Source organism: Coregonus lavaretus (genome assembly GCF_964263955.1).
Source record: "Coregonus lavaretus genome assembly, chromosome: 9".
Classification (NCBI taxonomy): domain Eukaryota; kingdom Metazoa; phylum Chordata; class Actinopteri; order Salmoniformes; family Salmonidae; genus Coregonus; species Coregonus lavaretus.
The window spans coordinates 51,372,448-51,395,732 of record NC_139996.1 but is presented as its reverse complement, the minus strand read 5'-3'; the positions used below and the strand labels follow the sequence as shown (position 1 = coordinate 51,395,732).

General features: G+C 44.3%; 1 protein-coding gene across 1 annotated transcript in view; it reads left to right on the top strand.

The window, feature by feature from the left end:
* Nucleotides 1-4,018: 4,018 nt before the first annotated feature.
* The window catches only part of ap3b2 (adaptor related protein complex 3 subunit beta 2), a gene marked incomplete at both ends in the record, with an annotated part of 68,324 nt that continues 49,057 nt past the window's right edge, over nt 4,019-23,285 (top strand). The window contains one exon of the mRNA XM_084168392.1: nt 4,019-4,278. Coding sequence (XP_084024518.1) covers nt 4,019-4,278 — 260 coding nt within the window. The remainder of the gene's footprint in view (nt 4,279-23,285) is intronic.

Below are 23,285 nucleotides of genomic sequence, written 5' to 3'. Positions count from 1 at the left end.
CTTTGAGAGGAATGCTTTTTCAATGTGGCATTCACACAGATGGGATGTAGCAGATGAAGAAATTTTCATGTTTCTGCACAAACGTTCTCCACGTTGTCATGTAAGCCAAAGACGAACCAATAACCCGGCAGTAAAGTCAAGATGTTCCTCCTCATTATTTTTGGGTAGGTTATTTGAATAGCTTGTTGTCTTGGTGGTGTAATCTACTAGTCCAGTACCAGATCTGTTTGTGCCAACACATTTAACAGGACAACAACTATAGGAGTTGGCTAAACAGCTCTGGGACCAGGCTAGTAATCTCTAAGTTTTGCCTTCCTTTCATTGTCAAAATCAATTAACTTCATTATGTATTGAAATTTAATTTACAGTCCCACCCTGCTGAGCAATACGCCAACCCACTAGTATCATCCTCAGTTAGCGTGATGCTAAACATCACAAGTTCCTCTAGTCACGTAGGCTTACTGTATGTTCCTAAGTAATGTGTTCTTCCATTAGCAATGAGTCATCGACTAACAGGCTCCTGAAGGAAGAGAAGAAATATGTCTTGTTAAGCCTGCGTTGGTTGAGGCGCGGTTGTGAAGCTAAGTCTGTTAAGTCCATTGCATTCTCTGTGGAGGAACCATAGACTGTATACAAGGATAATGGAAGGGAGCAGGTTTTAAGGTTTGTGGGATTTGAGGTCTCAAGCCTGTCAACAGCACCATTCTCACCCCAGCGAATTACTAAGCACAGGCAAAATCCTAGAGGAAAACCTGCTTTCCATCAGACACTGGGAGATAAATTCTACTGTCAACAGGACAATAATGTAAAACACAAGGCCAAGTATACACTGGAGTTACCAAGACGACATTGAATGTTCCTGGCCTAGTTACAGTTTTGACTTAAATCGGGTTGAAAATCTATGGCAAGACTTGAAAATGGCTGTCTAGCAATGATCAACAACCAACTTGACAAAGCTTGAAGAATTTTACAATGAATAATGTGCAAATATTGTCCAATCCAGGTGTGCAAAGCTCTTAGAGACTTACCCAGAAATACTCACCGCTGTAATTGCTGCTGATTCTAACATGTATTGAATCCGGGGTGTCAATACTTATGTAAATGAAATATTTCTGTATTTCATTTTCAATAAATTTGCAAACATGTTTTCACTTTGTCATTATGGGGTATTGTGTGTGTAGATGTAATATAATATAAAATATAATCCATTTTGAATTCAGGCTGTAACACAACAAAATGTGGAAAAAGTAAAGGGGTGTGAATACTTTCTGAAGGCACTGTATATAATACAATGCTTCCCCTGACTCCCTCGCTTTCACTCACTTCACTTGATCTTTCTCCTCTCTCTCACCTCCTCAGAGTACGTGTGACTGTCTGTTCTGATATCATCTTTATTTCCCTCCCCTGCCTCTCTAAATGTCATTGATTTTTGTCTGGCTTTTTCTCTGAAAAATGTCTCTCTCCTGTGGCCCACACCTACTCTTCCTCTCTGTTTATTTCTCAGAAGACTCAATATGTTTGTGCGCCATCAAAGCGGCCATCTTGGTTTGGTTGTTTGCAGTGTTCACTTGATTGTTGATTACCACAATGTCACTCAGTGTTAATTGTCAATTAATAATTTAACAATTCCCCTATTATTCAATATATTTTGCAGTCTCTGTCTTTTTATCTGTGCGTGTATGAGGAGATCTGTAAATCACCTTGCATCCTATCTAACTAGTAATTATAATTTCTAGATCAGTCGGTCCAGTCAGGGATCAGTCTCTGTCTAGCTCTCTTTCTCTCGCTCTCGGTCTCTGAAACAGGAGTGTGTATCGGACAAATTCACTTGAAGATGGCATGTCATAGTATCCCTGTCTGTTGGATGGTGGGCAATTTACTTGGCATGAGTAGCAGAGAGTGCAGCAAGTCTGACTGATGAGATGATGTCGAGCTGTGAGGAGAAACTGTTTATGTGCCACATTGGCTGGCTGTGTGTGTGTTTGTTTGTGTGTGTTTGTTTGTGTGTGTGTGTGTGTGTGTGTGTGTGTGTGTGTGCAATTCACTAGAGCGTGATGTCACAGTTGCAGGCATCCTGGTGAGAAATGGTGAAGGGAGCTAGAAGGTGGGGGATGGTACCAGTAATACCGCAGAGAGAGAGAAGAGAGACAGAGGTACTATACCATACCATGAAAAAGCACATTGGAAAATTGTTGAGGTTTTATGCATCTGACATGCTTCATTTAGTGTATTAGATTCAGTACATATACAAGCGATAAAATCAGACTTTGATGTCGATGCTCAATCTGTGTTTTCTGGAACCTTCACACTGAACAGAACATATGCCACATCTCTGTGTCCTAGCCCCTTACTGAAAGGGGTAATTTAGTACCCTTGCCTAGCAACCTAGGCTCCTTTAGTAAAGGATGTGATTGAATGTTTCCTTGCTTCAGTGCGGCACTCCCTTACCTCGATCAGCCTACAAACGCACACACACACAAACACACACAGGGGGCCATCATCGTGGCCGTCAGTCCTCCACAATCTCACAGTCTCTCTCTGGCTGTAAATTAACCCATTCCATTATAGCCTCTGAGAGAAAGAGAGAGGAAAAGGGAATGAGAGAGAGAAAGAGAGAAAGGAATAAGGGAAAGGAAAGCGAGAAAGTGAGGCATAAAGGAATGAGAGAGGGGTTGAGAGAAATGCAAGAGAGAGAGGAAGAGAGGAAGGAATGAGAGAGGAAGAGGGGAAGGAATGCAAGAGATTAAGGAATGAGAGAGGGGAAGAGAGAAAGGATTCCTGCTGTTAGGTGGCACTGTTGATTGCAAGAACGAGGAGGAGTGTGTGTGTGAGGAACGGCAACATCATCACCACGACACAGCTGTGAAAGCTGAGTCATGTAAGGCAAGAGAGCGAGGGAACGTGGTAACAAAAGGAGAGAAAAGAGGGCACGGAGAAAGATAATGTAACCAGAAGGAAGCAAGCAAGGAAAAAGGGAGGGGTAGTGAATGAAGGGAACGAGATCAGGTGAAGAAGAGGGGGACACGATGGAGATAAAGATGGATGGAGAGAAGAGGGAGAAGAGAGCAAGTGATGAGAGAAAAATACAGGGTTGCAGGGGAGGGGAGTGCACTGGAGTCAAGGCAGAGCGAGAGAGGGAGCAGTGAGAGCGAGTGAGAGATGAAACGGAGCAGTGGCGGAAAACCTACGTACACACGAGATGGAGAGGGAGAGGGGGAGGAGTGAAGAGGAGAAGGGAGGGGTGCTAGCTGCTAACGTGGCGGAGAAGGAGGGAGAGAAGGGGGCTATGCCATCGGCGCAGAGCAACATTGGAGATCAGCGCCAGACGCCAAACCCTCGGAGAGGCAGACAGAGCTCCTTTTCCCATGAGAGAGGACGTACGAGAGGAGCAAGAGAAGGAGCGAAGTAGCAGAAAAGGAAGCGAAGGAGGAACAATAAGGGGAGGGAACTCCATCCACGCCTTCTATCCTCAGCACCTACTTGCTACTCACTGTGTTGTGCAGTCTACTGTTGCTTCACTGGACTCCCTCAGACAGCCTTAGCACAGCAGAGCGTACGGTTCACACGAGTAGAGCAACTGTAAGGCTGGGTTTCTATGGGGTGTCAGAGGAAGCTGTCAGCAGTCGTCATCATTAAGGGTTCATCCAAGGCAAGACCTGACGCATCATTATTTCCTCTTCGGAGGAATATCCATAGTGGATAAGTCATTATCTCCGTCTCAGTAGGACCATCTCAAAGGAAGATACCAAGAGTTTGGGTTTGTTGTTGATGACTGTATTCACCACGTTAGCTTCTGGAGAATGAAAGTGGACACCCACAGTTGGATCTACCTTCTCCAATCCTCATTCCAGGACCCCACATCTACAGCTACGCCATATGGAAACGATCTAAGAAGGTCTAGGTTTTTTTGAGTTCTTCAGTCCATAAGGTTGCGATTGGGCTACTTCTCGGGAAAGGACTCTACGAGTTCTTCCGGCTACCTTTCGGTCTTAGTTTCGCGCCCCTCACGGCGCTAGCCATGACGCCCATGCAGAAGCTCCTCCAGTTGCCGGTGAACGCAATGAATATGGTGAAGACTGCGCAGGACCAGATGGGGCAGCAGGATGAGGCGAAAAGCCCTGTGATGACCCCGGATGGCGGAAACCATAACTGGTATAACGGGGAGCCCAACGACCCGCGCCACATCCGGTTCGGCAGCGGAGGTGGAGACCAGGAGGAGCGGGCCCACCTGGAGGAAGGGGGAGGCAGTTTATCCAGCCTTGTGACCCAGCCTTTGCGGTAGGGTGCCGTCAGCATGAGACACGTGTGCCGTGTGAATATGTGCATAAACAGACCTGTGGCGTTAAATTGCGTGTGAGTTGAATGACAGGAAGAGAATTAGGCATAATGAGAAAGAGACAAGCGTAATTAGATAAGCATAAACACACACACACCTGGGATGTGAAAACACCTGGTGTACACACACAAACTCTTAACACTGTATGCCTGTTGCTTTCAGGCCTTGTGAAATCAGCAATCTATGTTAATAATACGCTGTTAAACACCCACACCAGTAGAAATCCAATTTTTTTAGCTGAAATACGATGGCCAGAGCTTACCCATGTAGTCCCCTGTAGCTCAGTTGGTAGAGCATGGTGCTTGCAACACCAGGGTTGTGGGTTCGTTTCCCACGGGGGGCCAGTATGAAAATGTAAATGACGCTCTTACTAACTGTAAGAGCGTCTGCTAAATGACAAAAAAAAAGTCAGTAAAACAATGATTTAAGTCAGTAAATCATTGTTTTAGTCAAAGTATGATATATTTAAGCTTGAAGTAACAAATCCGAGCTGCCCACTTTGTACAATCCATGTGAATGAGGTGACTATTCCTATGATATGACATACAAATTATTTTCAGCGTACGTTTAGTTTCAGGCCTGGGTTTAACTTGATTGATACCACCCACCAGCATGGCATTGTTTATTCATCAGAAACCGCTGCAAAGTTATTCCTCTTTGTGACTGAGATGAGCCAAACAGCCTTGTATCCACTTGGCCGCCTAAACCATGGAGCAAATTAAATATAAGGTGCGCAAATTTATGTTTTTGCACCTCCAAAATTTTTTTTACATTCAATTATCATAATCCATTTTATAATTTGTAAATGTTCACAATTTTGGAGATAGTCTGTATTAAAAAAAATATATGTGACCATTTTATAAATGGAATAAATACGTGATATGATAGCATTTTGAAAATCCGCTCCCCCCGTCGCCCCAAGATGAATGGTTTTGACCACTAAAGTTTTGCTTCACTACATGCTCCACTGCTTTGATTGGTGTAACGTTAGCTAGAAACCACAAGTGTATATCCAGATAATGAGCAAGCACCTGCGAAATTCAAGGAACATATAGTTACATATCATTTGCGGCGTGCATGATCATGAGCAACGTCATTGTAGCCTTTCATTTCACTTCCCCTGTGAGAACCATGAGCACGGGCTGACTTGGCTTTGCTGTACCATAGCCGAAGCCTGCCAGCAGCCTACCTATCAAAGGTTGCACCGTGTCCATTACAATGTAGAAAAACGCATATCAGCTATCTTTCAATAGTTATCCATATTACCTGGAGCGTCATCTTATTATTTAAGTATTGTTATGGCGGATTCGAGGCTGAAATTTGTGGAAGATGCCAAAACTTTGGAGATAACAATAGGCCAGTAGTTTCCATCTGTGGTGAAGTTTTCCTTAAATCAATGCTTATGACAAATCCAGCCCCAGAACCAGCCATTGAGCCAACTGGCTAATCTTTTGAATACGGTGTTGTTAAAAAAATAAATGCAACCACAGATAACATTAGCTAGCTAGATAAGGTTATCAAGATGGCTAGCTAGCTAGATAAGGTTAGCATGCTAGCTAGCTACACTGACAGCTGTCAGTGCCCTATTTGTTGACGTTTATCAACTCCACATGGAAATTCACACACCCAATTCGTGAATATGTATAAGTAGCCATCATTCTTCAGAGGTGGAACTTAAATGTGCATTTCCTCTCTAGGACAGGAAATTAGGTCTAAATAGTGTCAGCAACTTCCTCTGGGGGGGGGGGGGGGGGGGGGCACACGTAAAAGGCCACACGTACTTACGTGACTAATCGGCTGGTCTTTGGACCTCAGAAATACAGTGAGGGAAAAAAGTATTTGATCCCCTGCTGATTTTGTACGTTTGCCCACTGACAAAGAAATGATCAGTCTATAATTTTAATGGTAGGTTTATTTGAACAGTGAGAGACAGAATAACAACAAAAAAATCCAGAAAAACGCATGTCAAAAATGTTATAAATTGATTTGCATTTTAATGAGGGAAATAAGTATTTGACCCCCTCTCAATCAGAAAGATTTCTGGCTCCCAGGTGTCTTTTATACAGGTAACAAGCTGAGATTAGGAGCACACTCTTAAAGGGAGTGCTCCTAATCTCAGCTTGTTACCTGTATAAAAGACACCTGTCCACAGAAGTAATCAATCAATGAGATTCCAAGCTCTCCACCATGGCCAAGACCAAAGAGCTCTCCGAGGATGTCAGGGACAAGATTGTAGACCTACACAAGGCTGGAATGGGCTACAAGACCATCGCCAAGCAGCTTAGTGAGAAGGTGACAACAGTTGGTGCGATTATTCGCAAATGGAAGAAACACAAAATAACTGTCAATCTCCCTCAGCCTGGGGCACCATGCAAGATCTCACCTCGTGGAGTTGCAATGATCATGAGAACGGTGAGGAATCAGCCCAGAACTACACAGGAGGATCTTGTCAATGATCTCAAGGCAGCTGGGACCATAGTCACCAAGAAAACAATTGGTAACACACTACGCCGTGAAGGACTGAAATCCTGCAGCGCCTGCAAGGTCCCCCTGCTCAAGAAAGCACATATACATGCCCGTCTGAAGTTTGCCAATGAACATCTGAATGATTCAGAGGAGAACTGGGTGAAAGTGTTGTGGTCAGATGAGACCAAAATCGAGCTCAACAGCCAGCGGCTCCCAATCATTTGGCATCAACTCAACTCGCCGTGTTTGGAGGAGGAGGAATGCTGCCTATGACCCCAAGAACACCATCCACACCGTCAAACATGGAGGTGGAAACATTATGCTTTGGAAGTGTTTTTCTGCTAAGGGGACAGGACAACTTCACCGCATCAAAGGGACGATGGACGGGGCCATGTACCGTCAAATATTGGGTGAGAACCTCCTTCCCTCAGCCAGGGCATTGAAAATGGGTCGTGGATGGGTATTTCAGCATGACAATGACCCAAAACACACGGCCAAGGCAACAAAGGAGTGGCTCAAGAAGAAGCATATTAAGGTCTTGGAGTGGCCTAGCCAGTCTCCAGACCTTAATCCCATAGAAAATCTGTGGAGGGAGCTGAAGGTTCGAGTTGACAAACGTCAGCCTCGAAACCTTAATGACTTGGAGAAGATCTGCAAAGAGGAGTGGGACAAAATCCCTCCTGAGATGTGTGACCTCTGTGATTGCCAACAAGGGATTTGCCACCAAGTACTAAGTCATGTTTTGCAGAGGGGTCAAATACTTATTTCCCTCATTAAAATGCAAATAATTTTATAAAATTTTTGACATGCGTTTTTCTGGTTTTTTCTGTTGTTATTCTGTCTCTCACTGTTCAAATAAACCTACCATTAAAATTATAGACTGATAATTTCTTTGTCAGTGGGCAAACGTACAAAATCAGCAGGGGATCAAATACTTTTTTCCCTCACTGTAAGTACACCGCTAGGTTATGTACTGCTGGAAGTGCCTGAAAAAAACCTTGGTTGCACCTGCTGCTGTGGAGTTACTCAGACACATGCGCACACACATGCTCACACGTATTAGTCGTTGATGCTCTTTACACCTGTGTTTCCATCGCCAACAGTATGTAAGCTTCTCACCTGAATTGCCTCTGTTTTTGTGTGTGCATGTGTACTGCTGCAGTAAGAGAGTAAATGTTTAAAGAGCACAGGTATGAAACAGTTGCTCTTGAGGTCTTTTTTATTTAGTTTTCGTGTTCTCGAGGCCTCTCTCCTGATCCCAGAGGTTTGAGCTGTACACAGGGTTCAAAGGGTTCGGTCTGTTTTTGCACTGTCGTAAAAAAGCACTAGTAGTCTCTCCCCAGCAATACATCAGAGAATTTAAGCAAATGTCGCTGTTCTTGAGAACCAATGGATAGTTTGACATAGGCATGAGGACATTGTAGATTCTCTAAGTGTTTGTCTTAGTCAATTTATGTGAATTCATGGGTGGAGTAAATGACATGCGCCTTTTAGTCGATTTCGAATGAGGGAAGAGGGAGTCGCTTCTCTGTTTATGTATTGTTTTATGCATGTGACTGTCACAGTCCGAGCTTGTTCTAGCTGGAGGATAAACTGACTGCTTCAGTTAGGAAGTTTCTGCATGATGAGGTTCACAACACAACAGCACTTTGGACACTTTGTGTTGTTTGATCTACTGACCAGGACTCAGGCTGGAACCTCATGAGTGTTTCATCAAACCCTGTGGAAATATTGAATTTACATAAGTATTCACACCCCTGAGTTAATACATGTTAGAATCACCTTTGACAATGATTACAGCTGTGAGTCTTTCTGGGTAAGTCTCTAAGAGCTTTGCACACCTGGACTGTAAAATATTTGCACATTATTCTTTTTAAAATTCTTCAAGTGATGTCAAGTTGGTTGTGGATCATTGCTAGACACCCATTTTCAAGTCTTGCCATAGATTTACAACCCGATTTAAGTCAAAACTTTAACTAGGCCACTCAGGAACATTCAATGTTGCCTTGGTAAGCAACTCCAGTGTATATTTGGCCTTGTGTTTTCGGTTATTGTCCTGCTGAAAAGTGAATTTGTCTCCCAGTGTCTGTTGGACTGAACCAGGTTTTCCTCTAGGTCCTCCTGTGCTTAGCTCTATTCCATTTATTTTTATCCCCCCCAAAAAAACTCTAGTCCTTGCCTATGACAAGCACACCCATAACATGATGCAAAATATGAAGAGTGGTACTCAGTGAGGTGTTGGATTTGCATTCAGGACATAAAGTTAATTTCTTTGCCACATTTTTTGCAGTTTTACTTTAGTGCCTTATTGCAAACAGGATGCATGTTTTGGAATATTTTTATTCTGTACAAGCTTCCTTCTTTTCACTCTGTCATTTAGGTTAGTATTGTGGAGTAACTACAATGTTGTTGATCCATCCTCAGTTTTCTCCTATCACAGCCATTAAACTGTAACTGTTTTAAAGTCACCATTGGCCTCACAGTAAAATCCCTGAGTGGTTTCCTTCCTCTCCGGCAACTGAGTTAGGAATACATGTGAATGAAGGAGTCAGGCGCAGGAGGTAAAATACCGAAGTCCAGAGTTTATTCTGTTTACATAAATCAAATGCCCCAAGCGTCAAACAAACTATTACAAGGGAAAACATCCACCTTGGCATAAACACAGTGAATAGTATACACACTCTCACAACAAACAATCATACACTTATACACATACTAATTAGGGGAATGAGCACCAGGTGTGTGTGATTGACAAGACATGACAAGTGGAGTGATGACAATGGGATCGGCAGTAGCTAGTACTTCGGTGATGACGAATGCCGAAGCCTGCCCGAACCAGGAGGGGCAGCCTCGGCGGAAGTCGTGACAGTACCCCCCCCCCCCCAACGCGTGGCTCCAGCAGTGCGCCGACCCCGGCCTCGGGGACGTTCAGGAGGACGCAGAGCAGGGCGAGTCGGATGGCGACGGTGGAAATCCCTCAACAGGTAGGGATCGAGGATGTCCCGCCTTGGGACCCAGCACCGTTCCTCCGGACCGTACCCCTCCCACTCCACGAGATACTGAAGGCCCCCCACCCGACGCCTCGAATCCAGGATGGAACGGACCGAGTACGCCGGGGTCCCCTCAATGTCCAGAGGAGGTGGAGGAACCTCCCGCACCTCCGACTCCTGGAGCGGACCAGCTACCACCGGCCTGAGGAGAGACGCATGAAATGAGGGGTTAATACGGTAATCAGGGGGGAGTAACAACCTGTATGTCACCTCGTTTATTCTCCTCAAGACTTTAAAAATGGCCCCACAAACCGCAAGCTCAGCTTCCGGCAGGGCAGGCGGAGGGGCAGATTCTGGGTCGAGAGCCAGACCCGATCCCCCGGTACGAACACCGGGGCCTCCCTGTGGTGGCGGTCAGCGTTGGCCTTCTGACGACGCACGGCGGGCTGGAGGCGAACGTGGGCAGCGTCCCAATTCTCCTCCACGCGCCGAAACCAATCATCCACCACAGGAGCCTCGGTCTGGCTCTGGTGCCACGGTTCCAGGACCGGTTGGTAACCTAAAACACATTGGAAGGGTGTTAGGTTAGTTGAGGAGTGGCGGAGAGAGTTCTGAGCATATTCTGCCCATGGCAGGAACACCGACCACTCCCCCGGCCGGTCCTGACAGTAGGTACGCAGGAACCTACCCACATCTTGATTCACCCTTTCCACCTGCCCATTACTCTCGGGTGAAATCCCGAGACCCCAGACGTTCCATGAATGCCTTCCAGACTCTAGATGTGAACTGGGGACCTCGGTGGGACACTATATCCTCTGGTACCCCGTAGTGCCGGAAGACGTGAGTAAACAGAGCCTCCGCAGTTTGAAGGGCCGTGGGGAGACCGGACAGAGGAAGGAGGCGGCAGGACTTTGAAAAGCGGTCCACAACGACTAGGATAGTGGTGTTACCTTGGGAGGGGGGAAGATCAGTGAGAAAATCAATACTCAGGTGAGACCATGGTCGTTGTGGAACTGGTAAAGGTTGTAGCTTACCTACCCGCTGGGAGGTGCCTAGGTGCCTTACTCTGGGCGCACACTGAGCATGAGGAAACATACACCCTCACGTCCTTAGCCAAGGTAGGCCACCAGTACTTCTCGGTCAGGCAGCGCATTGTACCATACCTGGATGACCAGAGGAGGGTGACGTGTGTGCCCAGTAGATCAGACGATCACGGATAAGCGCAGGCACGTACTGCAGCCCAGCTGGACACTGTGGTGGAGATGGATCTGTACGTAATGCCTGCGCTATATCTGCGTCCATCGCCCATACTACCGGTGCCACAATGCATGAGGCCGGGAGTATGGGGGTGTTGTCTCTGGGCCTCTCCTCTGTGTCAAACAGCCGAGGCAGTGCGTCTGAAATCAAACCCGGTGAAGAAGAGGGCCCACCTGGCCTGGTGAGGATTCAGCCTCCTCGCTGCCCGAATGTACTCCAGGTTACGGTGGTCTGTCCAGATGAGGAAAGGGTGTTTCGCCCCTTCGAGCCAATGTCTCCACACCGTCAAAGCTCGGACAACAGCCAGCGGCTCCCAATCACCAACGCCGTAGTTCTGCTCCGCCGAGCTGAGCTTCTTTGAAAAGAAGGCACCGGGGCGAAGCTTGGGTGGTGTGCCCGAGCGTTGGGATAAGACAGCTCCTATACCTACCTCGGACGCATCCACCTCCACTACGAACAGTAGTGATGGATCGGGGTGAGCCAGTACCGGGGCTGAGGTGAACAGACCCCGCAATCTACTGAAGGCCAAATCAGCCTCAGCAGACCAGCGGAGCCGGGACGGCCCACCCTTCAACAAGGAGGTAATGGGAGCTGTGACCTTGCCAAAGCCCAGAATAAACCTTCGATAGTAGTTGGCAAAGCCAAGGAAGCGCTGCACCTCCTTTAACGTGGTTGGAGTCTGCCAATTACGCACGGCTGCAATGCGGTCTCCCTCCATCTCCACACCTGTGGTGGTAATGCGATATCCAAGGAAGGAGATTGACTACTGGAAAAACTCACACTTCTCTGCCTTGGCATAAAGATCATTTTCCAGAAGTCGGACCAGTACCTTGCGAACCAGGGACACATGCTCGGCGCGCGTAGCGGAATACACCAGGATGTCATCAATGTAGACCACCACACCGCGACCAAGCATGTCCTGAAACACCTCGTTCACAAAGGACTGGAAAACGAATGGAGCATTCATCAAACCATAGGGCATCACCAGGTATTCATAATGCCCCGAGGTTGTGCTGAATGCTGATTTCCACTCATCCCCTTCCCAAATACGCACCAGGTTGTAGGCACTCCTGAGGTCTAATTTGGTGAAAAAGCGGGCCCCATGCATTGACTCAAATCACTGAAGTAATGAGGGGAAGAGAATAACTAAATTGTACCGTCACATTATTCAGTGGTCGATAATCAATGCTTCTTCACAAAGAAGAAACTCGAGGAGGCAGGTGAAGTGGAGGGACGTATATACCCCTGGCGCAGGGACTCGGTGACGTATGTTTCCATAGCCTCCGTTTCAGCCTGCGACAGGGGATACACATGACTCCTGGGAGGTACAGCGTCTACCCGAAGGTTTATCGCGCAATCCCCCTCCCGATGAGGTGGTAATTTAGTTGCTTGCGTCTTGGAAAACGCGAGCGCCAGATCATGGTATTCGGGGGGAATGCGCACGGTGGGGGTACCGTCTGGACTTTACACCGTGGTCGCACCAATGGAAACACCTAGACACCTACCCGGACACTCACGCGACCACCCCGTAAGAACCCTCTGCGGCCATGAGAAATTGGGGTTGTGAAGGGCTAACCATGGGATACCCAAGACTACAGGGTAAGCAGGAGACTCAATAATCATAAAGGTGATCTGCTCAACATGCGTCTCCTGCGTAATCATGGTGACTGGTACCGTAACTTCCTTAACCAACCAGGACCCTAATGGTTGACTATCAAGTGCTCTGATGGGGAGTGGAATGGTTAGGGGAACCAATGAAATGCCTTGACGGTGTGCAAATGCCCTGTCCATAAAATTCCCAGCTGTGCCTGAATCGACTAGCGCCTTACACTGGGAACCTACCAAGTGATCGGGAAAGGAGATAGATAAAGTACAGTGCGCCGCAAAGGGCTCTGAACACGTTTGGGTGTTCGTTACCTGGGGTGATGCGTGAGTACCCTGCCTACCGCCTCCAGACCCAAAATAACTTTGACGTGAGGTGGCTCCCCCCAGCTCCATCTGCTCGGGGTCAGAGTCGTCCGGAGTGGGAACAGGCTGACCCCTACCAGGACGTCCTCTGGCTGCTAGCAGATTGTCCAGCCGGATGGCCATGTCCACCAGTTGGGAGAACGATAGCATGGCATCCCGGCAGGCTAGCTCCCGTCGGACGTCCTCCCTTAGGTGGCACCGGAAATGGTCGATCAGGGCCCGCTCGTTCAACCCGGACCCCGCTGCCAGCGTCCGGAACTCCAGCACGTAGTCCTGAGTGGTCCTCGTCCCCTGCCTCAGATGAACCAGTCGTTCGCCCGCCTCTCGACCCTCAGGCGGGTGATCAAAAATGGCCCGAAAGAGGCGAGCAAACTCCCCGTAGTCGGTGGCCGGGATATCTGGATCCCTCCAGGGGCTGGGGTGTAGGTGGCTGGATCCGGTTAACCAGCTGGTCTTGATAGATCGGATCCTGTCCTCTCCAGGCGTTGTACCACCTGAAGAACCTGATCCATCGCTTCCCCCAAGCTGGCCAACATCGAGGAATGCTCCTGGACCCTTGCCACAACTCCAGGCATGCGGTCTTCTCCTGCTGACTCCATATCAGATCGGTTGAGTGATTCTGTGATGAGGTTTGAATGAAGGAGTCAGGCGCAGTAGGTAAAATACCGAAGTCCAGAGTTTATTCCGTTTACATAAATCAAACGCCCCAAGCGTCAAACGAACTATTACAAGGGAAAACATCCACCTTGGCATAAACACAGTGAATAGTAGCTCAACCGAGCTACACGCTCTCACACCAAACAATCACTCACAAAGACAAGGGGAACAGAGGGAACACTTATACACATACTAACTAACATGACAAGTGGAGTGATGAGAATGGGATCGGCAGTAGCTAGTACTCCGGTGACGACGAACGCTGAAGCCTGCCCGAACCAGGAGGGGGGGGCAGCCTCGACGGAAGTCGTGACAATACACCTGTATCTTTGTAGTGACTGGGTATATTGATACACCATCCAAAGTGTAATTAATAACTTCATCATGCTCAAATGGATATTCAATGTCTGCTTTTTTAAATAAATCTACCAATAGGTGCCGTTCTTTGCGAGGCATTGGAAAACCTCCCTGGTCTTTGTGGTTGAATCTGTGTTTGAAATTCACTGCTCGACTGAGGAACCTTACAGATAATTGTATGTGTGGGGTACAGAGATGAGGTAGTCATTCAAAAAGAATTGTAAACATTATTATTACACACTGAGTGAGTCCATGCAAGTAATTATGTGACTTGTTAAGCACATTTTTACTCCTGAACTTATTTAGGCTTGCCATAATAAAGGGGTTGAATACTTATTGATTCAATACATTTCAGCTTTTCATTTTTTTATTAATTTGTAAAAATGTCTAAACTTAATTCCACTTTGACATTATGGGGTATTGTGTGTAGACCAGTGAGACAAAATCTCAATTTACTCTATTTTAAATTCAGGCTGTAACACAACAAAATGTGGAAAAAGTCAAGTGGTGTGAATACTTTCTGAAGGCACTGTATCCATTAGCACGAACATACAGTACAGTATAATTGCCCTGCCATTGCCATGGAAACATACATGTACATGCTCTAACTTCTGTAGTAACTGCCATAGGCACCCTACTTTGTGTTTGTGAAAGGCTTCTAAAATAGTTCCAAATAGCTAGAAAGTTCTGGCTGATCTTATAAACTGACCACTAGTAACCTGACCACCAGTACAGACATTGGGCCAGTGCTCTATAATGCCTCGGTAAGTTAAATAATTGAGTACTGGGTTCGTAAATTAAGCTATTGTCTGCCGGGCAAGACAAAGACTGAGGACAGTGAAACCCAGTATAGGTGTCAGGTTCCTTCTCTGTGGAACTTTATATCTGACTAGCTCTGGATCAACTCACCCACCTGTCTTTCTTTACTGGCAGGAGAGAAAGAGGGGGAAGGCATTCCTAAACTATCACACTAAGATTTGACAATGACAGTGACTCAAGTGCTACTTTTGAAGATGGCCACCAAAAAGGCTTCTTTGGTCATGCAGGATGCAAATTTGGGCTCAATCATATACATTATGACATCATTTTTACTTTGACTTTCTAATTATTACCCGATTTTATTTTACATGGAAGCATGGTTCAGTGCATTGCGTTATGGGAACTGTAGTCCTCCTTAGTTCTCCTCTATGAAGCTACCAGTGTTCAGTTCAAAACAACTGAATAATGCACAGTCTACCAGGGAAGCCATGGAGGAACATGAATGACATGTGTACCACAGGAGGTTGGTGGCACCTTTAATTAGGGAGGACGGGCTCATGGTAATGGTGGAGTGTCATTAGTGGAATGGTATCAAATACAAAAAACACGTTTTCCATGTGTTTGATGCCATTCCATTTGCTCCGTTCCAGCCATTATTGTGAGCCGTCCTCCCCTCAGCAGCCTCCACTGAAGTGTACCGAGACCAAAGTAGGGGTTACTCCTAATCACAATTCAGCTATAAATGCTAATCACCCCTCAGGAGAGAATAAGCTATTTCAGTTCAGTCTGAACTCAATGTTGCAAATTTGGCTCTGTTGAATCTTTAATCCTCATCTCAGGCCCAGCCACTTTTAATGATGCCTTTATATCTGCCTGCATCAAATGTTCAGTCTTTTTCTGATTGCATGGAATTGAGGCAATCTCCCATGGACTATACTATAATGTTGTACAGGCTTTTCTTGTGAAATCCTGCCTGTGTTTGATTATGTACCTTTGTGTAATATTTTAATTAATCAAATATGGACAGAAGGATATAACAGATTGTAGTGAAATAGATCTAGCCTTTGATACGTTTGAACGCTTTGCATGTAAAGATCAAACGTCAACCAGAAAATGCCTCAACATCAACTCAAAACCATGGTCAATGATATTACGTTTTTCATAATCTGCCAAGTTAGACATCGTTCTGGTAAAGTTGTCAGTCGGACTACTGTCATCACTACTATAGATGGCAAGCAAATCAAACAATATTTGGATATGGCCATCTAGTTTATCCCCTGAAAGTTAGCTTGTTAACTAGCCATATTGACGTGATCTGTTATTAGCTAGCTAACCAATTTGACATGGTCCATCAATCAATGTAGTCTATCATGTCTATCAGCAGCAATTGTGATTAAACATGATTTTAAAACAATGTTGAAAATGGGATAATGTTAGCTAATTTAGCTAGGTAATCCTACATTGGTTGGAGAAAAAAGTACATTAGGCCTACTTCCCAACCATTATGTCTAGCCAACTGTACAAAGTTTCTACCGGTAGCTTTCAAAGTAAACATTATCAGCTAACAGTACATTGCCGGCAAATGCGCCCTTCTGCTGCTTGACAGGCAGACCCCACGAAGGGTGGGAAATTAACCTGAACCACTCATACTTGTCAGGTATAGTTCACTTGTATTTTATATCACTCAAATATCCAATTAATGGTGGCCAATATTGGGAGATATCGTGAGGCTACCCTCACTTATCTGAAATTACATGATCAATGTATGTTTACTGATCATAAAAAGCATGCAGTTAGGTCTACTTGCTGTAGGCCTATAACTCTGATGATTGAGCTAAATGTGTGCAATTGTTTTGCATGGAATAATCGGAAATGTGTAGTTCTGACTATGCTCTTCAAGAGGTGATGATATTACAACCAAATAGTTAACAGTTATTTAACAATCCCTTGAAAACGGCACGCAGTTGGCAATGGTTTTAGGGGAGCTGTGGGTCTCCTTGCCGCCCAGAAGGCAAATCGAACGCTCTGCACCTTATTGTGACGTTTTATTGATAAAGACCTATAGAAGAGCTTTCCTGAGTGGTCTTTTCAGTCTTAGCATCCACACTTGACTAGGGCTATTTTGCCCTCCATTTGGCTGTGTATTTGGCTGTTTACTTTGCCAGATGTGCTCTCTGTCCTGTTATTTAATGGACTTTTGATGACTGTTTTGATCATGTTGCTTTAAGTCAGCAATCATTAGTCCATCTGCAGAGATGGAAATTCTGCTTTGTCCCCAACAGACAGCCCACATTTCGGGAGCAACCCAGGGTCAGGGTCCACAGTGCAGTGCCCCTGAAGTAACTTTTTTGTTGACAAGTATGTTGCTCAAGGGCACAATGGCAGGAGATGGTACCACTACCTGGGATCTGAAACCAGCAGCCTCCCAAAAGATGACGTCAAGAGATTTGATTGATAGGTGAATTTGAACGACAGTCTTCCTCAAAGGAATGTACCTGGGGGAATGATCTCTTAAGAATGTGGTGTCACACCTAGTTAGACACTTCATGCCTGCTTCTCTGCATGCAGCTGCAACAAAGACACGACGGAGGCAGGAAATCACTTCCCTTCACTTTATTACATTCTATGTTGCCTTGGAAACTAGTCAGGAGAACCTGGGCTTGTGCAGAGATATCATAGCTATTTAAATGATGGAGAGCCCGGTCTCCCAGGGAATCGTTTCAATTAGCCATTTTTTAAAATTCTATTTACTTCCCTCCAAACCTGGGTTCAAATACTATTTTAAATTATTTCAAATACTTGAACTGGGCTTGATTGAGTTTGCCTGGTACAATGGAACCAATAGAATAGCTGCAAAAGTCCAAACCCCGCCCATTTGGCACTCCAGGCTGGGTAAAGCAATCACAAAGTATTTGAAAGATTTAAAATAGTATTTGAACCTATGTCTGCTTCCCTCGCAACCTGTTGTAGTCTGGCTCATTTTGATAGACGTTCATTTGGTAGAGAGGTGGGTGTGAGGGACATTCAGGGGCTGCTACTGTAATGCTATTTCTCAGTGCTATGACGTGTCTTCTAGAGAAACTGGCTTGGGGTGGTTTGGTCAGTGGAGGATTGCCAACGGAAAAACTGTACAGATACTCATGTGAGGTCTCTGCTGGCTAGTGCTGAGCAATTAACCATTTCAGTTTTTTAAACAACTAATTGAACTGTTTTTTTCTGTGAGCTCAATGCACACATAGCAGAGTTTCTCTAGAGATAAATCAGATCAAGCCCAAAGTGTGCGATGTAGTAGGGAATTGTAATTTCCAACAGGCCAATATTCTACATAGTTTAGTGCAGCAAACGTAGTAATTAACTACAATGACCATAATCCATGTCACGCCTATTTTACGCCTGCTACAAGAAAAGACAGAAGGATGCACCATCGAGAGGGATAGCAGTTTCTTCGCGAGGTATCTCTACCTGAAAATACATGATCTAAGTGATTGATAGTTGGTATTGAGCCGTCATTAAAGGATGCCTTATTTACTTTGAAAAACAACTAAAATAGTGATTTTGTCAGACAGCATAGGCAGCATGCAGCTCTATAGAGATGAGATTATGATTTGGGATTAAATAATAAAGTAATCAAATACACAACAACTTAAATATTGTATTAAAGTAAAGTAATGTGAATAAATGATGTGATAAGCAGTAATGGACAGTCACTACCATCATGGGACTTTTTAAAATTTGTTTTATTCTGTTGTTACAGCATTCAACCCAGATAATGCATAGTGCATTTCATGTTTAGAAATCGAAAACCGTGATAACTTATTTCAGTTGTTGTGTATATTACATTTGTTTTATTTGATGACTTTATTATTTCACTCCAAGTCATCATCTCATCTTAATAGAGCTGCTGCTTATGCGCTCTGACAAAATCGCTATTTTAGTAGTTCTTCAAAGTAACTAAGGCATACTTTTTCGACTTCTGAATACCAACTATCAATTGCTTAGATCATGTATTTTCAGGTAGAAATACCTCACAATGCAACTGCTCTCTATATCTCTCAATTGCGCATTCTTCTGTCTCTTTTATGTAGCAGGCGTCAAAAAAATACAGACCGGAGAAGTAGGCGTGCAATGGATTGTGGTCATTGTGGTTAATTACCACGTTTTTTGTGCTAAACTATGTAGAGTACTGGCCTGTTGGAAACTACAACTTCCTACTACATTGCGCAGTTCGGGCTTGATCTGATTTATCTCTAGAGAAACTGCGAAATGGGCGCATTGAGCTCACAAAAACAACAACAACGAAATGGAATTCAAATAATTGAACCAACGTAGGTCAATTACAGTAGTTGTTTAAAAAACAAAAAATAACTGACATTTCGGTGAAGCACTCAGCACTAGCATTCTATTTAGCTCAGTTTTGAATTATTTATTTTATACAGTCATTTTTGCTCATCTTTATCGAGGGTGTCAATAATTTCGGACCCCACTGTATTTAGAAAGTATTCATACCCCTTGACTTATTCCACATTTTGTTGTTTTACAGCCTGAATTCAAAATTGATTAAATTGGGTGGGGGGGGGTTCACAATCATCAACACACAATACCCCATAATGACAAAGTGAAAACATGTGTTTAGAATTTTTGCAAATTTATTGAAAATTAAATACAGAAATATCTCGTTAACATAAGTATTTACAACCCTTTGCTATGACACTCCAAATTGAGCTCAGTTGCATCCAATTTCCTTTGATCATCCTTGATGTACTACAACTGTATTGGAGTTCACCTGTGGCCAATTCAATTGTTTGGACATGATTTAGAAAGAAACACACCTGGCTGTACACTGAGTGTACAAAACATTAAGAACAGCTTCCTAATATTGAGTTGCTGGCCCATGTTGACTCCAATGCTGCCTACAGTTGTGTCAAGTTGACTGGATATCCTTTGGGTGGCGGACCATTCTTGATACGCACAGAAAACTGTTGAGCGTGAAAAACCCAGCAGCGTTGCAGTGCTTGACACAAACCGGTGTGTCTGGCACTTACTACGAAACCCTGTTCAAAGGCACTTAAATATTTTGTGAATTGCACACATACACAATCCATGTCTCAATTGTCTCAAAGCTTAAAAATCCTTCTTTAACCTGTCTCCTCTCCTTTACCTACACTGATTTGAAGTGGATTTAACAAGTGACATCAATAAGGGATCATAGCTTTCACCTGGATTCACCTGGTCAGTCTATGTCATGGAAAGAGCATGTGTTCTTAACGTTTTGTACACTCGGTGTATAAAGTCCCACCGTTGACAGTGCATGTCAGAGCAGAAACTATACCATGAAGTCCAAGGAACTGTCCGTAGAGCTCTGAGATAGAATTGTGATGAGGCATATATTTGGGGAAGGGTATAAAACAATGTATAGAGTGTTGAAAGTTTCCAAGAGCACAGTGGTCTCCATCATTGGGAAATGGAAAAATATGGAACTACCCAGGATCTGCGCAACCGGCTAAGAATGACCTTGGTCAGGGAGGTGACCAAGAACCCAATGACCACTCTGACAGAACTACAGTGTTCCTTGGCTGAGATGGGAGAACCTGCCAGAAGAACAGCAGTCTCTACAGCACTTCACCAATCTGGGCTTTATGGGAGAGTGGCCAGACGGAAGCCACTCCTGAGAAAAAGGCACATGACAGCCTGCCTGGAGTTTGCAAAATGGCACGTGAAAGACTCTGAGATCATAAGACAAAAGATGATATGGTCTGATGAGACAAACATTTGACTCTCCCAAAGCTGATACAGACATACCCAAAACGAGTCAAAGCTGTAATCGCCGCCAATTGTGCTTCTACAAAGTATTGACTCAGGGGTGTGAATACTTATGTAAATGAGATATTTCTGAATTTCATTTTCAATAAATTTGCAAAAAAATCTAAAAACATGTTTTCACTTTGTCATTATGGGGTATTGTGTGTAGATGGTTGAGAAAAAAAACATATTTAATCCATTTAGAATTCAGGCTGTAACACAACAAAATGTGGAATAAGCCAAGGAGTATGAATACTTTCTGAAGGCACTGTACATATCTAATGATGCGAGTAGTATCAAAACAGCAGATCCCAAACACATACGTGCCTCAGCTGTTAGGTGACATCCGCACCACACACACAAACACACACAGCTAATTAGGATCAGAAATGGTCATTGTCAGTGTACTAAGCTGCTGCAGACACAGACATACACACACAGAAGCATCCACTCTCACAAACAAGTCCACTACCATATACCTATGCGAATATTCACACACATTCACACAGATACACACATCTGCATACACACGCTGCAGGAAACAAACAGTTATACACACACAAGCCTTATGTTTAGTAACAGCCCTAATTTACATTGACATTTGCAATAATCAGATGCAGTACATTATGATAAGCAGACTGAATATGAGAACAAAGTTGATTAAATTATTTAATCAGAGATACTTGCTGCTCATCATCAAAAGACTGCTGCACATTTTAACAGTTCCAGGTTAAACTTGTTTGGACTAGTGAATATCTTGAATCCTTTAAAATATAGTATATCAAAGTGTATCAGTCTCTCAATTTCAAGAATCACAAATGGAATAATTGATTGAGGATCATCCACTGAACCACGGATTCATGAATTGTTCACTCTGCTGATAAACAGTAACAAAAGCCCATCTTACTTTGTGGACTTCCCTGTCCAGCCTCCCTTGTATGACGGGAAGCTATTGAAGTGAGCTTCATATTAAAGGTGCAATATGCAGAAATCGCTCCGCCATTTCCTGGTAGCTAGAATTCTAGTAGTTCGCCTAATTTCAGTTTATGTGACAAAACAGGCAATCATTGTGTAGAGAATTATTGTACCATCTAAACTGCTGTAAAATATATTTTCCATAACCAAAAATATTGTACTTTCAGCTGTTTGAAGCTTGTGTACAAAACCGAAAGTAAAAGACGCAAAAACAATACTTAATGCTGCAATATGTAACTTTTTGTATTGTTTTATGTTCAAAACCTCCAATAAGTCGCTAGTGGTCATCCAATGTGATGCAACAGTAACAATGGTGAGCCCCCAGCAGCAACTACTCCTCCATCTAAGCCAAAGAAACAGAGACATCTGGAGAGCAGACAGTCAAAAAGGGAAAGCGAGAGAACTAAGAGAACTTTGGGAGTTGAAGGGATTCAAAACCGACCCCGAATGTGATTTTTTTTCTGCTGAAAAGGTAAGTCATAGCTAGCTAGATAATATATCTTACTATCTTACTATTTAGTTGTAAATATGTATGCCAGTAATATTTTGGATTACTTGTTTTGATTGTTTTCAAGCCACACGTCCAATAGTTCATATTAGCTAGCTAGCTTACGTCAGCTAATAGCTTGTCAGCACACTGCGACATTGGCTAGTCGTAACTAGCTACCTTATGTGTATAACGTTACTTGTCCTTGTGTTACATTTCTGATGTCTGTGGTCTGAAAACCACGCTGATATTGACTAGCTAGCTACTTCAGTTCACACAAGTGTACTGGCACGGAATAGCCACAAAGCCCAGTTCAGATACATAAGATGAGACACGACGCAATGGTTTGTTTGATCTGAACGGTCTAGTTTTAGAATGTCTCATGTCGTTGGCTGGAGTATTCAATATTCAACATGTCAACTTTAGCCAAACGAGACGGAACCATTTAGCCATTCAAAGAAGGGTGCGCTAACATTCTGTGTTCAGCTAAGCAGCTAGCTAGCTAGTTAGCTAGTCAAGCAGAGAGCTAGCTAGCTATTTTGCTGTACATAGCTAGCCTGGCTTGCTGACATTTCTGACAAGTTTTTGTTTCAAAGTTTCATCACAGCGGCACCGTTACCATGGAAATATTCTCAACTGCACATCTCGTGTTCTTGATCTGAAGGCCCCGTCTTTAGTCAGCTGTTGTACAACACATTGTAAAACTAGCTATTTTTATCTCTGATCTAGGTCAGGGATGGTCAACTCCAGTACTCGGGGGCTTGATTGGTGACACACTTTTACCCCAGCTCCAGCTAACATGACTCCAATAATCAACTAATCATGATCTTCAATTTAGAATGCAATTAGTTTAATTAGGTGTGAGTGTCTACGGCTCTACGCATTGAAAACTGCAAAGGACTACACCGTCATTCCAGAACATCAGAGAGCAGTGTTGAGAAGACTGGGCTCTCAATTGAGGCTACCAAGGAGAATGATCCTGAGATCAGATGACCCAAGATTCCCTGAAGTGCCACCACCAACAACGGCTGAGCTGCTACAACTTCGAGGCGACGTCGCCATGCAATACAGGGTGCAGTAAGCACACTTTGAGCTGCGAAGGACCAGAGCTGTCCCTGTTGTCAGACTTGGTGGTTCCCGGGAAGTGTGAAAACCTACAGAGGACTCAGAATTGGTGTTGAAAGAGGTGGGCCTACAACCAAACATATAAATCATATAAATAATGGAAGTTTGT